This window comes from Drosophila santomea, chromosome X, assembly GCF_016746245.2.
Source record: "Drosophila santomea strain STO CAGO 1482 chromosome X, Prin_Dsan_1.1, whole genome shotgun sequence".
NCBI lineage: Eukaryota > Metazoa > Arthropoda > Insecta > Diptera > Drosophilidae > Drosophila > Drosophila santomea.
The window spans coordinates 1,669,149-1,684,165 of record NC_053021.2 but is presented as its reverse complement, the minus strand read 5'-3'; the positions used below and the strand labels follow the sequence as shown (position 1 = coordinate 1,684,165).

Below are 15,017 nucleotides of genomic sequence, written 5' to 3'. Positions count from 1 at the left end.
CAGTCTTCTCGGCGAGCGGTCACACTGGCCATTGTTTTGATTCTGTTCTTGCTTTGTTTTTTCACTGCTCGAGGTGTTCTACGTCGCGAAATAAAGACATCGCCCATGGAGCAGCAACTGGAGAAGGTCTTGGCGGAAATGTAAGGATCCTTAATGCGTCGTTACCAGAGAGTACTGTGAATAACATACTGTGCATAACATTTTTGCAGCGCCGCACGGCAGGACACTGTGGGAGCTCTGCTGGCCAATCGCCAGGGATTATGTTTGGGCAGTGAGTATCGATCGTTGCCGGTTAATCAGTGGCCATAGCCTAATGCCGATGCATCTTTGCAGCCAAGGGAGACATTGATCCGAACGTGTCCGGCATCGGAATGGCCATTTCCGAGCAGGTGGCCAAGCTGGAGCCGAATGCCACGGTTCCGGCCACGATTTGCCTTTACAGCGGGAACAAGTAAGTGGAAAGAAGGACCTGAGGAGGCGTATCTCGGGGGAGGTGTGCTAGGCATTCTAGGCTCCTTTTGCAATCGAGTACTCTCATTTTACTTGATCAAGAGTAAAGTCTGCTGAAGCAGTCATCTTTCAAAGCCAACGATTTATTGCTCTGCTGTGTATTAATAGACACCCATTTTTTTTCCCTACAGACGCTGTGTTATCCAGAAGGATGGCGAGATCACGGGCGTTATCTTCAAGCAGCAGACGGGTACATCGGCGACCGCCACCAGCAACTAACAAATGTTGGGGCCTCAATCGCAACTCTCAGGCCAAATACGCAAGTCAAGATACGGATACAAAGCTAGATACAGATACATATATCTTCAAAGTCGCGCCCGCTTCGCTCGATTCGCCCGATGGCAGCGCCTTTTACATTTGTCTCTCATTCTAACCGATAACCATAAGCATTGTTTTGTACGACTCGCATAGCATTAAGCATTACGAATTACGCATTAAGCACTGCTGTTACTTGATCTTATTTGTCTTAAACAGTCTAGCGCCATCAACATGTACATACATAATGACTTTGTACGATTAAGCCCCAGAAAGTGAACACACCATATACACCAATTAAATTTATAGCGATGAAGCAAGCCAGCTAAGAGCTTTTGAACTTGGCCATTTACTCGATTTTCAAACGTAATTACTCAATCATAACGGCGTGGTGCGCTTCGTGCTGCAGTCTCTTGCACATTTTCCGGGTTTGCATTTCGGGTTGGGTGCACCGCATCGAGGAAATGCCAGCGCCCACGTCATGTAAGAAGTTGCACACATACGTGAGCGTGGACGTGGCATGCTGCATGCAACAAGGCGGTAACAATGCAGCGGTATCAGTAGTGCCAGCAGACAAATTGCAGCGCATTCCGCAACTTACGGGCCTTGGTATCCACAGTACAGTCGAACCTCAATAGCGCGGGCTTGCTCAATTGAAGAGAGATTGTTTCAGACTTCAATAACTAATCGCAATGTTAGTACATTTACTTGCGAAGTCCTTGTTGATTGGCATTAACTTTCCATGCCTTCGTTCGCTTTAGGCGGCGTTTGCTGTAATTGGAAAGTAGCCGTACACAAGAGGTGTTGCGTCCAAAATCTATCACAGATCTCCAATCCCTGGTTCCATGTTCCTTGTGCCACCGCCGCGAGGAGGAGCTCGTTTGGTTGGTTTTGCGCCTCGGATATTCGGGCACATCTGCCAGGTAAACCCACTCTGTTTGTGCCTTGTGTCTACCTGTTGCAGCCTTGAACTTTCACCAGGGGCACTGGCGACCCACGTGTGGCGTCTAGGCCTCCGTCGTTGCCTCTTTTATGTCTTTTTTTTCCATATCCGTGGGTGTCGAAAAGCTGCGGCTGTGCAAGGTAAACACCACAGAGACAACAAAGTTGATAAAACATGACAAAAACAATAAATGAGCACCGAAATTGGCACCAAGGTGCGTTTGTTTAGCCGCCTCAATAAAGCCTTCAACTTGAATTAAGCGTTCACTCGGATGGATCCCCATGTGACCACTGATGACCTATCTCCGTGTTTGTTCGCGTCCGTCAGACATGGAGAACCCCACTTACAATTCTCCTGCTTTGGAACTTTTATTACCCATACGCCGCGTTGGCCCCAAAAACACAAGGCATTATAGAAGTATTCCAATTTTTGAAATTACACCATTTAATTTCTACTTCTAGAAATTGACGTGAATATACAGAGTGCCGAACGCAGCGAACATTAACCCACATTTGTGAGCTTCACTTTCGTTTTTATAGAACTGAAAGCACGACGCGGAAACTGGTTAAGGTAACCCAACGAAAGTTCCACAGCGAGATGATTCACGTTGCAGTCGAAGAGAAATTCCAAAGTACGGTGCTGCATTTTTCACATACATACATAGCGAAATCTGATCTGATCCACAAATAATCTGATCCACTATCTGATTCATTACCGACTACTAACGATACGAGAAACAATGCATTAAATAAACAAAGAACATCGCCACAAGTCGTAATAAGAAGCGACAAAAATAAAGTAGAAACAAGGTGCAGGATGAACAGTCTTCCAAAATAATACGATTTTTGTTTATAAAATTAAAAGGAATGGTCTAAATATGGAATGTCATATATCGTTGAACTCGTAATAAAATTTCCTATTGGGTGGCGTTCGAAGATTAAAATGTTAAATTTTAGCCATTTTTCGCATATGCGAAAATTTGGCGAAAAATTATTTTAACGAAGTCGGTCCAAAAGTGATTTGGTTGGTTAGTATTGGTAATTAGGAGTACAAAAATGTAATTCTTTTAACTTTCGGACCATTTTTAACCAAGTTATGCTTAAAATACCTATCGTACATATTGAAATTTTGCCAAAAATCGTTTTTCTGTTTTTTTTGCGAATATTATTATCAGTTTTTTGTTCACAGCATTCAAAATATTGATCTGAATATGGAATGCCATATATCGTTGAACTCGTAATAAAATTTCCTATCGGATAGCGTTCACAGATTAAAATGTTAAATTTTAGGGGTCGATAGCTATGATAATTAGGTGTGCAAAACATACATTTTTACGGATGTGCGCCGTTTTGTTGCCAAGTTATAAAGAAAAATCGTCAAAACAATGACTTTTTCGCCATAGCTCGATTACACTCTAGCCTTTCTTGATTTTTGGGTTTAACATCTCATCTTGATCTTGGATGTTTATGTCATGGACAGAGTGCGGTCAATCGCGGTCTCCGAATTCCCTCGGTCGACGCCAACTATCACGTCATCGTGCACATTCTATAACATGGGATATGCGATCAGAACTTCATTGGGGATTATCGAAAATCGATGGGCAGCAATCTCTTGCTTTTTATAGCAAAGCCGCAAAGAGGTAGGCTGATCAACAGGTGACGCAAAATTACTCAAAATATAAAAATATGCCACAGTGACGTCGACTTCTTTTTAAACCAGAGAGAACGCTACAGTAAAATTCCTCGACTATTGGATACCCGTTACTCAGCTCACATTCAACATTCTTTTTGGCCTACTCTTAGAAATTGACAACAAAAAATTTCAAAAAAATAATGTCCCCTTTCGAAAGCGCTTTCTTCTGCCTGTTACATACTTTTCAATGAATTTAGTATACCCTTTTACTCTACGAGTAACAGGTATAAAAACCAGCTGACGCTCATGAATCATCGGATTGGGGAACTCGATGTCGGGCTTTTGCCTTATTTGGTCGCTTCTAAAGCTGATTCGAAATTGGAATATTGCACAATCTTCGTGAATCATTGGCCATTTGGCCGAATGCCATTGCTTGGCATCTGGTCAGTTAGTCCCCAGTTACTATCAGTTACCAGTTACCATATACCATCCAGAATGTAATGTCACGAACTTCAAGGCGACTGCCAAACAGAACCAATCAAATTGCACTTGCACTGCAATTGGTTATGTGGTCATATCTAATTGCTTCACTGCAAGATTTGCATGCCACCCATGGGAGTCGTCGACTGACTGTCTGTCTGGCCGAAAGCCTTAAATGGGAAAATGGAATATTGAAAGATCGAACAAAGGCGCGATGCTATCTATCTATCTATCGCCCTTCCCATATTGAGTCTCCCGACTCGGATTCTCGGCCAGCGATTGCATAATTTCGTTTCGGCAAGTGTGTTATGCTAGAGATTTCGGTTTCGTGCACGGGGCATTACCTATAGATCGCGATGCCATATATACCAAAAGCCAACACATCCGAACACATCCCATCCCAACTTTGCCTATATACCAGACAATTAAAACAATTGATGCGATTTCTCGCACAAATGTGCCAAACACGAACGTTCAATTTATATTTAGTCGATTGCCTTCATCCGTCAAATGATCGTCAATGGCCCCCCCCGCGCCCTCTTGCGACCCACCTGCCCCCCTTTTCGGTCATGAGCCACTGGCAAGACACTAAATCGATTCAAAAACGATCAGTGATCGCTGATCTGGCGTTTTGTTGGCGCCTGGAGCAACTGCATTCTGTATTGACAATCTCCCGTTACACCAAAGACATAAGTGTTGAGCCAACTTTTGTCGTCAGTTACGCACTCTCATGCCCGCCCCATTGGTCTGGATTCACTGGAATCGCTGGAGTCACTGGAGTCACTGGAGTCACTTTCTACTTTCACTGCTGCACACCGCTGCTGGAGTTCACTTCGCACTTGGGCGCTAACATGATGGGAATTGACGTCAGCGATGGTTGGTGGCGGTGACCTCCACTGGGCTGATCCACTGGCTCCCGATGACCAGGATTGCATGGAATACCTCTAATGTAACATCAAATGGACCATGTGTGCCTTGGGGCGGAGTCTGCGGCGCAGATGCCTGAAATACCTGATCTCGAGCGCCCGTTGATTGCTAATTACTTAGTTGGGCAAACACTATTTGTATATGTACTCAAGAGCACCTCAGCTGATTACACAGATCAGCGCTTCCGCAAAGTTGGCTCAACGGCTTAATGGCTTTTGGCCGCAGGTGTGGGTATAATACCGTGTAATGTGTCCAAGGGTTATGGTTATCAGTTGCGGGTTACAGGTTGATTGCCACCTACCGCCGATATCCGAAGGGTAGCTACCCAGTAGATACATAGCTAACTATGCCTAACGACGTCTTCCTTATCCATCCACTGACCTCGCCAAGTCGGCTGAAACACATGCGGTTTGATCTTGATCGCCGCGCTAAGGTAACGCGGTTTGTAAGTACGAAGCCCGTAAGTTGAAGCCCGTTTGTTTGGCCAAGGTAAATAGGTACATCTAAATTAAGAGGCATGCGCAGGTATGGTATTCTTGATAACATTGTTATTTTCAATTAACCATTACCACATGCCACATGTGGAAGAAATTCAGCTGCAATGACGTCAGCGGCGGTCACGCTTAATACTCCCGATTGATACCCAAGCTAATGGGTAGAAATAAGAACAACTGCTGTGAGTTAGTTTAGGTTTAGACAAATCTTTGTTGCTTTTATTCTCTTGAAATTTTCGTTGTGCATTTGCATTACTCTTCTCATTCTTTCCGTTCAATATAAAGACATCTGCTTGGTGCAGTGTACATATTTGTGCTGAAACTTATTCTGCTAGGAACATCGATTTTCAAATAAAGTATTCCTCGGCTCATTTCGCAAATGGAACAGAATCGAGGAACAATAGTTAAACGTCGACAGTTTCTGGAGAGAAAATGAAAAGTATTTCTTAGCCTAGGATGGAGTTCAATTTGGAAAATTTTACACTTGAAGAAATTTTCAATGAACTTGTCGCGTGATTCGTTAAATAAATAATCAAAACGTTTGCAGAAAACATAAGGTTAACCTAACTTACGATTATGCATAGTGTATAAAGTAGTTCAAGTTAAACTTTACTTTCCTTCGTTTCCTTTTGTATATGAGATGCTTTATTCGTAAAAAAATAAAAATAAAAGAAATGATTGGCGGTAAAAAAAAACGATACAAAACGAAAACTAATGGTAAATTAAGATAAATGGAGTGATTTTAGTTGAAAGTTTTGGTCGAAAATTAAACTTATTTGGATTGCCTTTCTTTTGCGTTTCTTAACAAAATAATGTGTGTGCGGGTATGTATATATTTTTGTATTTTTGCCTTTTTGTATTTTTCTATTCTTTTTGTAAGCTTTTACTTTTCATTTCCGTTTGTCGTGTAAATATGTGAGAAAGTGAAAAAACATCACAGTTAAAACTTCAGTACATTTTCTCGTGGTTCGAAATTAATCAAGAAAAAAAAAAAAACAATATGTGTATATACATATGTAGATTAAAGTACTATTTCTCTATAAATATACGCTTACAAAATGTACCTTATGTACCGCATATAATTATGTGCTTATCCTCCTCATTCCTCATTCCTCGCTTGCTCCTCTTTGCCATTTTTTGTCATTTCAATTTTGCGATTTACTTTATATATACGCCGAGCGAACCCCTGGCAATGGGGCCCTATATACATTATGTACGAGCATAACCGAGATAAGTCAGTTAGTCGGTGCTATAGAAACCGATTGCCAGGTGAGCAACCCAGCTGAGATTTTACGATTGTGTTTTGTTTGTGTTTGAATACAGTACTAGTACAAACTAGGCGAACTAGTACCTACTGGCTTAACAACTAAAAGTACTTGCTGGCCCCCCAATGTTACCGATCCGCACCCCCCCGATCGAGCCCCCCTCAATCGTCCCAGCTCCAAGTGGGATCCAGCTCGCGGTTGACCCTCCACAGCATCAGCTCCATGCAGGCCCGCGAGTCCTCGAAGCAGCTGTGTCCCGTGGTGCCATCACCGCTCTGGATCTCCCGCTTCAGGTGCACCTTGGTCAGGTGACGCAGGGCCCGGCGGTAGGGAAACCCACTGCAGTGCGGGAAGCTGATGGAGGTGTCGATCAGGGTGTTGTGCACCAAGCGCAGTGCCCGCAGATCGTTGTCCAGCCCGTGTCCGATGAGGATGGTGTCCGCCGTGATCAGCTCGAGCAGATCCCGCTGCACCTCGGCCAGACTCTTGGCTCCGGAACGCAGATCCCTTTCCGTAATGCCCGAATACTGGGTGTTGTAGTCAATTATGTCGCACTCGGGCCGAACAAAGTGCTCATACACCAATTGGCCATTGAGTGCCACCAGGGAGACCTTGGTCACGTCCAGACCACGACCCGTATAGCTCATCTCGCAGTCCAGGGCGTACACGGCGGGCTCGTCCTCGCCGGATCCTCGCTGCTCAGTCCTAACGAAGTCGTAGTAGGGCCCATTGACCCCCACCACCGATCCCGTCCACACATGCCGGTCGCCCAGGCAGCATCCCGGCGAGGATTCCTCGCCCTCGTTGCAGCACGTCCAGCGTCCGTGGCAGACGCCATCGTAGTAACGCTGGTACTTGCCGGAGTGGTAGTGGCACTCCTCGTGGGTCAGGTATTGGCCCGTCAGCTCGTCCACCAGAAAGTGGCGCTTGCAGCGTGCACACGGCTTGGCCAGACTCCTTTCCACCTGCACATACTGGCAGTACTTGAGCTCGAGACTCAACTCGGCGTCGCCGGCGGAGGAGGAGGATGAGTTCGAGGACTCGCACTCGCTGCCGCTCCACTCGCCGCCCGATTCGGAGTCCAAGGAGCGGGGCGAACTGTTGCCGGAGTCGGTCGAGGTGGCCACCTCCTCCTCAACGCGGTTGGTCAGTCCGTCGTGGTAGTTGATCACCGTGACTGCCGGTGCGGTTTCCGCCAGCGCAGCTGCGAAGCTCATGTGCGGCAGGCACTTGAAGATTTCGATGGCGCCTTCATGGACCACCGACTCTACGGGAAAGCCGTAGACCCTCAGCAGATGGTGATCTATGATGTGCCGACGCAGTTGCTGCACCACGGCTGTGTCGTCCAGATCCAGTTGCTCGTACTGGCGGAGGGGAGGCACCAGGAAGTTGGCGTTCTGGCGACCACGCTCCCGCTCCCGCCGCCATTCCAGAGCGGCGCCTGGCATCAAGGAGCGTTCGATCCGCTTCCGATTGCCGTTGGCGTGGGGGGAACTGGTTGGTGAACTGGTGGGCGAGCTCAGCGCAGAGGAGGAGCTGCTGTCGCAGGTCTTCCGCTGACCATTGCCGCCATGCTTGACCATGTTGCTGTCGGAATTGCTGATGTTGCTGCTGCACTTTGCGGACTTCTTGTTCCTGCCGCGCTTCTGCTGTTGCTGCTGCTGCTGTTGTTGCTGCTGCTGGTTGTTGCTGCTGGGATTGGGCTGCTGCTGGCGCCACTTGGCATTCGGCTGCTTGACCTTCTGGCCCGCCATGGGGCCAGCTGTTCCGGTCCTCTGGCCATTCTGGTCAGGATTGCGAGTCTGCTGGCCAACGGACGGCTTTTGCTGGCGCTTCGAGCGACTCTTGCTGCTGCCTGCCACATGGTTGTTGAAAGTGTTGCTGCCGGCGCTTGAGTTGCCCTTCGGTTTGTTTAGGAGCTCGCTAGTGGAGTCTATGTCCTCGCTGGTCGCCTCGCTGCTGGTGCTATTGCGATGGCCCGGATTGTGCTGGCCTAGGAATTTGTCTGCAAGAGAAGGGGAAGGGAGTGGGGAATTAATTTAAATAGGTACACCATTTTCACAGGATTGTGATCCAAAGCAGATCCAAATCGATCGCAAGCAGTTACATTTAATGGTTTATGAGTTACGAGTTTAGTTTATGAGTTTAGTTTATAACTGAAGCGATTTTACCAGTATTACAAGTAGCTTTGATTAATTTTTAATAAACTGGAAATCATGATTTTAGCATTTCGTAAGACAACTTCTTTATGGGTTATTAATATTAAACTGCCACCTACTCAAATTCGAATATATTCAAATAACCCAACGCCATGGACTTGTATTTATTAAACTCTGCATTTAATTGATTAGGCAAATCTCACGATCCTATTACCTTAAAATAAAATGTTCGTTTGGAAATTCAGATTTCTGATAACACCCTCGTGTACTCGCACACACACAGGCGCAGTCAGCTAATGCTCGACACACACGCTTATCAACAGAACCACGTGCTTTTGAGTTTTGATCTTTTTCCACCTCTCTGTTTTACTATTCAGTACACTCAGAACTTTTGGGCTGTATGAGTATATGAATGTATATTTCAAACATCCAGCAAATGAAATACTAATCTTATAAAATGCAGAGTGTGATCTATCGCAGTCTAGAGTTTCTAATAAATACAAGTCCATAGGTCGATTTTTGAATGGTAGACATTATTGCCAACTGAAACAGGTGCATTCGAACCAGGTATGTATGTATGTATGAATGGTCTTCAAGTGTTCCAAGTGACAAAGTGAACTTATTTCTCTCCGTGTAAGTGTACGTATTTAAGTTTCAAGTGTGTGATTTGATTTAGGGAAGGTTACGCATGACTGGAAATTGACGCATGTGCGGGTTTCCTTCCCGACTTTTCGCCAATTCAGCTTATTTGGTTGCCACCCAGGAGGTGGGGCTTGCTCGGCGGGGTAGCCAGGGGGTTTAGGGGGGGTTAGGGGGGCCAGGTGGCTCGCGTTGACGCATTACAATTATAGATGTTTATTATGACTTTTATGTGAACGTTGCTGCTTCCGCATTTAGCTCATCGCTGCTCACTTCTCGTTCTGAACGAATAATTCGGATCCATTGGCTTCCAGGTTCCACGTTCCAGGTTTGCGGACCAGGTTTGTTGCCAAGCTCCAAGAAGTTTTAAACTCGGTCATGTGGTGCGTCTTCCTGTTCCGCCACCCGACTTTCTTATCTGCCACTTTGCATGGCGACTTCCGCTTCCCAGCAGCTACCAGCTTACTTGGGTTAAAAGCGCTCGAGCACTTCCTTAACACCCACGTGCTCCCCCAGAGCTACGTCAACGGATATCGGATATAGAGTACTATAGTACTATGGAGTACACCCCCTCCTGGGGGCCCAGAAAGCGGCAGCCACTCGGGCCAGCCGCTGAAATTGAATTTCAATGCGCGCATAGATAAATCATATGGCAGGTGGGTTTGTTGACTTCGCCCGGACGCCGAAGGACGCCGGGCCACTAAGCACCCAGACGTGAGCTGGAAGCCCAAAGAGCCGATGGGATCACCAGGGCGGTGGGAAATGATATTGGCTGGATCGGGGGGTTATGGTTTACATTTGTATGTCCATATGTACTCGCACATGGGTGTGTGGGTATGTCCATCACGTATGATGGCAGAGTACATGGGGCGTCGAGTGCGTGGTCAGCGATTAGATAAGGCGTGGCCGGTTTTGGGCGTGTTTCGGCTTCTGGCCGGCCATCTGTCCAACTCTCGGAAGCCCACCGAAAATCAGCAAATAGTGCTTTCCAAACGCTTTTTATTGCAGGCCCTATAATTGAGCACTATCGGCGACCGAAGCACGCGCCGAACTTTGCAAGCAGCCTTGAAAGCAGCAGAAAGCATAGAAGAACTTATAATATTTGTACGGCCAACTGAAAGGTAAACATAGCGAAATTTATGATCGAGGATTTTGGGGCGCATGAGGGCGGTATTACTCTGCATCGGGTAAATGGAACTCTGGTAGTGGGAGCCGAACCCACATGCTTAACTTAACTTAACCTATAGCGTCGTGCCCAAGACGAAACGGCTATTTATAAGATCGTCTTTATGGCCAAGTGATAATGGCCAGCTCCAAGGGCATTCAATCTCTCGCCGTAAGGCAGACCTTAACCTTAGGAGGGGTAACAAAAAAACACTCGAGAGCCCGCGATTAGATAGTTTAGTTAAATAAGTGAGACTAATGTTAATCCACGGGTACACGCAGTGTGTAGAGAACATATGGTAGGAGCACTAGACTGGCGTAGAAATTGAATATAATTGGATAATTGGCAGAACTTGGGAGGAGATTGCCTAACTCCTGTTCCCAGCCGCAGTATTCATATTCATATATTGTGGGCATCGAGAGCTGAAGCGCTTGCTTGCCATGTGCGAGAATTGAATTCCTGTGTCTAGACTGAAGGCTACCCACATTTGGTTACCGTGCGGTGATAAGATGTGTGTGTCCAGGGGCCCACAGTTCTCCCAAACTCCCGACTGACCAATTTGCAGTTACCTACGGCAACAGCGTCCAAAAGTTCCCTCGAGTGCCGCGAATGTCTCCGCCGCACCTGTGATTGTGATTGTAATTCTGATTCTGATTATGATTTCGACTTCGACTGCGTTCCTGATTGTGAGGCGAGTGTGGTCGAGCGCCGAAAGTCGTCATTCTAATCAGTCCTCTTCTGATGCGGCAATCCCGAAATATCAAATCACGCCAACCAATTTCGCGGGTAGGAAATATGAATTTCACAGCTGTTGCCTGTTGTTGATGGTTGTTGACTGGAGATAGCCCTTGCCTGGCGACGGTGACGATGAACTGATATTCGTGAACTGATATTCGCACCACACCAGTGACGCAACGTTTGCCATAACTCGCAGGTATCATCATCACGTCATCGTGGGGCAGGCAAACAAACCCATTTGAATGCCCAGTATTACACAGCATCCCAGGTGGTGCTCGGAGTACCCAGTCCAGTGGCCGGTGTATAATGTTGTGCGACTTAAAAACGACCTTCGACTTTATGCGTCGCTTCCTGTGCCAAGACAACGAACAAAATTACTCGTCTCGCAATTGGTTTGTGCATTTTTAATGAGCCCGAAAACTTGGCTTTGAACCGAGCAGCTGAGCGAATAACATATAACTATGATACTAGTTAATGGTGGACACGTATGTCAGCACATCCCGTCGTCGTCAGTCCTAAGTTAGGCACAGTCCAATAGTCGCCTCTGGTGTAAGCCATATACCATATATACTATTATATATATACACGGGTTTAATAATCACACATACTATAGGTATATAACGACGCATACGGCTGCCGTGCGTATGCAAAATGCGGGCATTGAGGTCAGCAGAAGGGGGACAAAGATTTAATAATCTCCAGCCGAAAGCAAAACAAAAGCTGCGATTCCAAAGAGCAATCAAAACGACTGACTGAATATGGGGTAAATCTAGATATGCGTGAGTTGCACATAGACACCTCCAAATCATTAGATAATACCACTGCCCACTGGTCTGTTGCTCCAGAATGAGAAGGCGATGAATAACAATCTTGATGTGCTAATTGGGTGTGCTCGAAAATATTTACTTTCCGCTAAATGTTCTACGAATAGCCTAATAGCATCCCAAAGGATGGGTGTATTACGCTTTATGAGCGCCAAATACGCTTGTAAAATGTTTCAGAGCATATTCGTAGAATATTAATCCTTCTACTTAAAGGGGGCTTTTTGCGAGTAAGGGGTAATAAAGATAGCTGGGAATATACGAGTAGTCAGGAACGCAGATGTAATCCATGGGGAAACTACAATTCTATCTTTGTAGCTGTGACATAATAAGCGAGAATCCGTTGCCCATTGAACTTTCTCCTCTAGCCTCGCTGATCTCACTGATCCCACTGATCTTTGGCCCCCAGGCCTGGCTCAGATCGAATCGTTTGGAATGGGATGATGGTGTCGTATTGGAGACACGGACTCAGACAATGGGTAAATGGCCGGTGGCTAAACGGCGAACACGTTGACCTTGACTATTGCCGGCGGGGGGGGAATCACAGACGCCGGAGACTGAGAGGCACTGGGAGGCTGAATGGCTGGGGTGGGGCGACAAGGGGTTAAGTGGAGGGGCGTTGCGAGCTATTCCACGGATTGGCAGAGAAATGCGAATGGTGATGGTGATGGTGATGGGGCTGCTCATCACGATGAACAGCAATAAACGGAATTGCGAGCACTTCTACGGTTGCGTAGTGCGACTACGGATTTGATTTCGGACGGTAGCGGCCTTTAATGGGTTAATAATGCGAGCTGGCGTGTGTGTAAAGTGCACACTGGGAGTAATGAAAATAGATCGACAAAACTAAAAATAAATGTGCATAAATGTGCACCAATGGACGTAACATCGAGGTGCCTGTGACTGTGCAGTTGGCTGGGTTTTTTCTGGTTTTTGCCACCCAAAAATGGCAATCCTAAAACGAGTCCCGTGAAGATACAACATGCATATACCATTACCATATATAGCCCCAAATCGAACTTGTGGGGCATAAAAAACGCATTCTGCGAATGTCGGCCGCCGTGGAAAACATTCCTCTTGCCATATATCGTCTAGATATAATCTCAATTGAGACAATGAGTGCAAGACCAAGGTTTCTAGCCTGGAAAATGGGGCATTCAAATAGTTCGTTCTGGGGGCTCTTCAAATGCTACAAAGTTACTAATGAGATGATTGGCTATATGCCTTATCTGAGCAATTGCATTTTATTGGGTGGAAAGCGCTTAAGACAGGAACATAGAACTAGTGTTATGCTGCTGCTTTGGCTCAATATTATTTTGGGCACTTAACGTCGCGGTGCAAATCTCGCTTGAGCCATGCGGCGATCTAGGAAATGGGCTCTAGGCCATCGTTTTCCAGACAAGTGCTAATGAATGACAAAACGATCGCTTGCGTAACGAGTGAGCAAAGTGAGCAAAGCACATGTATGTACGCTTGGTTCGGTCCACGTCGATTATCAGTTCATCGTTTGACCAAATCGATCGACTGATACTACGCCCAATAATACACCTGATACGGCAGAAATCAAAAAGTAAATAGCAAAAAGCATTTAGCAAATAGCTTGTAGCAAATAGCAATGTAGCGAATAGCAAGAGCAAATAGCAAATAACAAGCACAAATGGTCAAGAGGCGCCAGCTGACTAGGAACTCAAAAATCTGAGTTCTAATCAGCTGCTCTGTATTGCGTCTTAGCTTTCCCCACAAATACACGTTCTAGTCCAAGTTTGATGATAACAAGAATTATTTAGACCCGATTCTGGAAAGTTTTGCCGATTAATGCCAAAAATAAATAGTGGAAAATTCGAAATCGCCAAATTACACAAGAATCAGTAATAATAAATTCGGTATCGGGTTTGTTTGTGAGTAGCAATCCAATTTTCAGCCCCAACAAATGTGGAAATATTTTTAAATATTTGGTGGTAAATACATTACATACGTTTGCAACAAGAGAATTAATGAATGGAAGTGATTTATGTGTTTTCAATCATAATTGCCGATCTATTCCCAATGCGCATACATTATGAAAGCGGCGAGAAATGTAAATGTTTTGCTTGGTTTCTTAATGTTTTTATGACTGCCACGGAGAAGATGGCTTTGTTTGTTTATTTAATTTCCATTTCTTTATGGTATGTCGATTCGCCGCGTTTTTAATTGAATTTTTAATGCGAACGAAAGCGAAATCCACAGGCAAAAACCCGAATGAAAGTGGCTGTCTTTCCATGTCCCTAAATATCCTGATATTTATACCCGTAACTCGTAGAGTAAAAGGGTATACTAGATTCGTTGAAAAGTATGTAACAGGCAGAAGGAAGCGTTTCCGACCATATAAAGTATATATATTCTTGATCAGGATCAATAGCCGAGTCGATCTGGCCATGTCCGTCCGTCTGTCCGTCTGTCCGTCCGTCTGTCTGTCCGTATGAACGTCGAGATCTCAGGAACTACAAAAGCTAGAAAGTTGAGATTAAGCATACAGACTCCAGAGACAAAGAAGCAGCGCAAGTTTGTCGATTCATGTTGCCACGCCCACTCTAACGCCCACAAACCGCCCAAAACTGCCACGCCCACACTTTTGAAAAATGTTTTGATTTTTTTTTCATTTTTGTATTGGTCTTGTAAATTTCTATCGATTTGCAAAAAAACTTTTTGCCACGCCCACTCTAACACCCTCTGGTTTTGTAAATTTCTATCGTTTCGCCAAAAAACATGTATTTAATCATATGAACTCCGCACCCCGCACCCCGCACCCTGCACCCCGCACCCCGCACCCCGATTTCCAGTAGTGCGGTGCTCGAGCGTTTCAATTGAAATATTGGTAACCTAGGGCTTACCCCCCATCAAATGCCTACTCAGAGATAGAGCCAGTTTGATAACAACATTCCGTAAATAGATACCGCTTCAGTTCGAGTGGACTTATATGGGTTTACCCGCAGCGCAATATGGAAAATTT

At 45.6% G+C, this 15,017-nt stretch overlaps 2 protein-coding genes across 5 annotated transcripts in view; one reads left to right on the top strand and one right to left on the bottom strand.

The window, feature by feature from the left end:
- Positions 1-5: 5 nt before the first annotated feature.
- On the top strand, positions 6-1,094 carry LOC120455646. The gene is made up of 4 exons (XM_039642037.1): positions 6-140; positions 210-271; positions 334-451; positions 642-1,094. The coding sequence occupies exons 1-4, from the start codon at positions 106-108 to the stop codon at positions 727-729; spliced, it is 303 nt and encodes a 100-aa protein (XP_039497971.1). The 5' UTR covers positions 6-105; the 3' UTR covers positions 730-1,094.
- Positions 1,095-5,432: 4,338 nt separating this feature from the next.
- Positions 5,433-15,017, bottom strand: part of LOC120456363 — a 30,688-nt gene continuing 21,103 nt past the window's right edge. For all 4 annotated transcript variants that reach the window (XM_039643158.2, XM_039643159.2, XM_039643162.2 and 1 more), the window contains one exon: positions 5,433-8,511. In XM_039643158.2, coding sequence (XP_039499092.1) covers positions 6,668-8,511 — 1,844 coding nt within the window. In that variant the 3' untranslated portion in view covers positions 5,433-6,667. The remainder of the gene's footprint in view (positions 8,512-15,017) is intronic.

Excerpts from the sequence above, each read along its gene's own strand:
- LOC120455646 (XM_039642037.1), top strand. The coding sequence starts at position 106 with ATGGAGCAGCAACTGGAGAAGGTCTTGGCGGAAAT. Across the intron at positions 141-209 it reads GAGAAGGTCTTGGCGGAAAT|CGCCGCACGGCAGGACACTG; the intron begins GTAAGGATCCTT and ends ACATTTTTGCAG. Across the intron at positions 272-333 it reads CCAGGGATTATGTTTGGGCA|CCAAGGGAGACATTGATCCG; the intron begins GTGAGTATCGAT and ends GCATCTTTGCAG.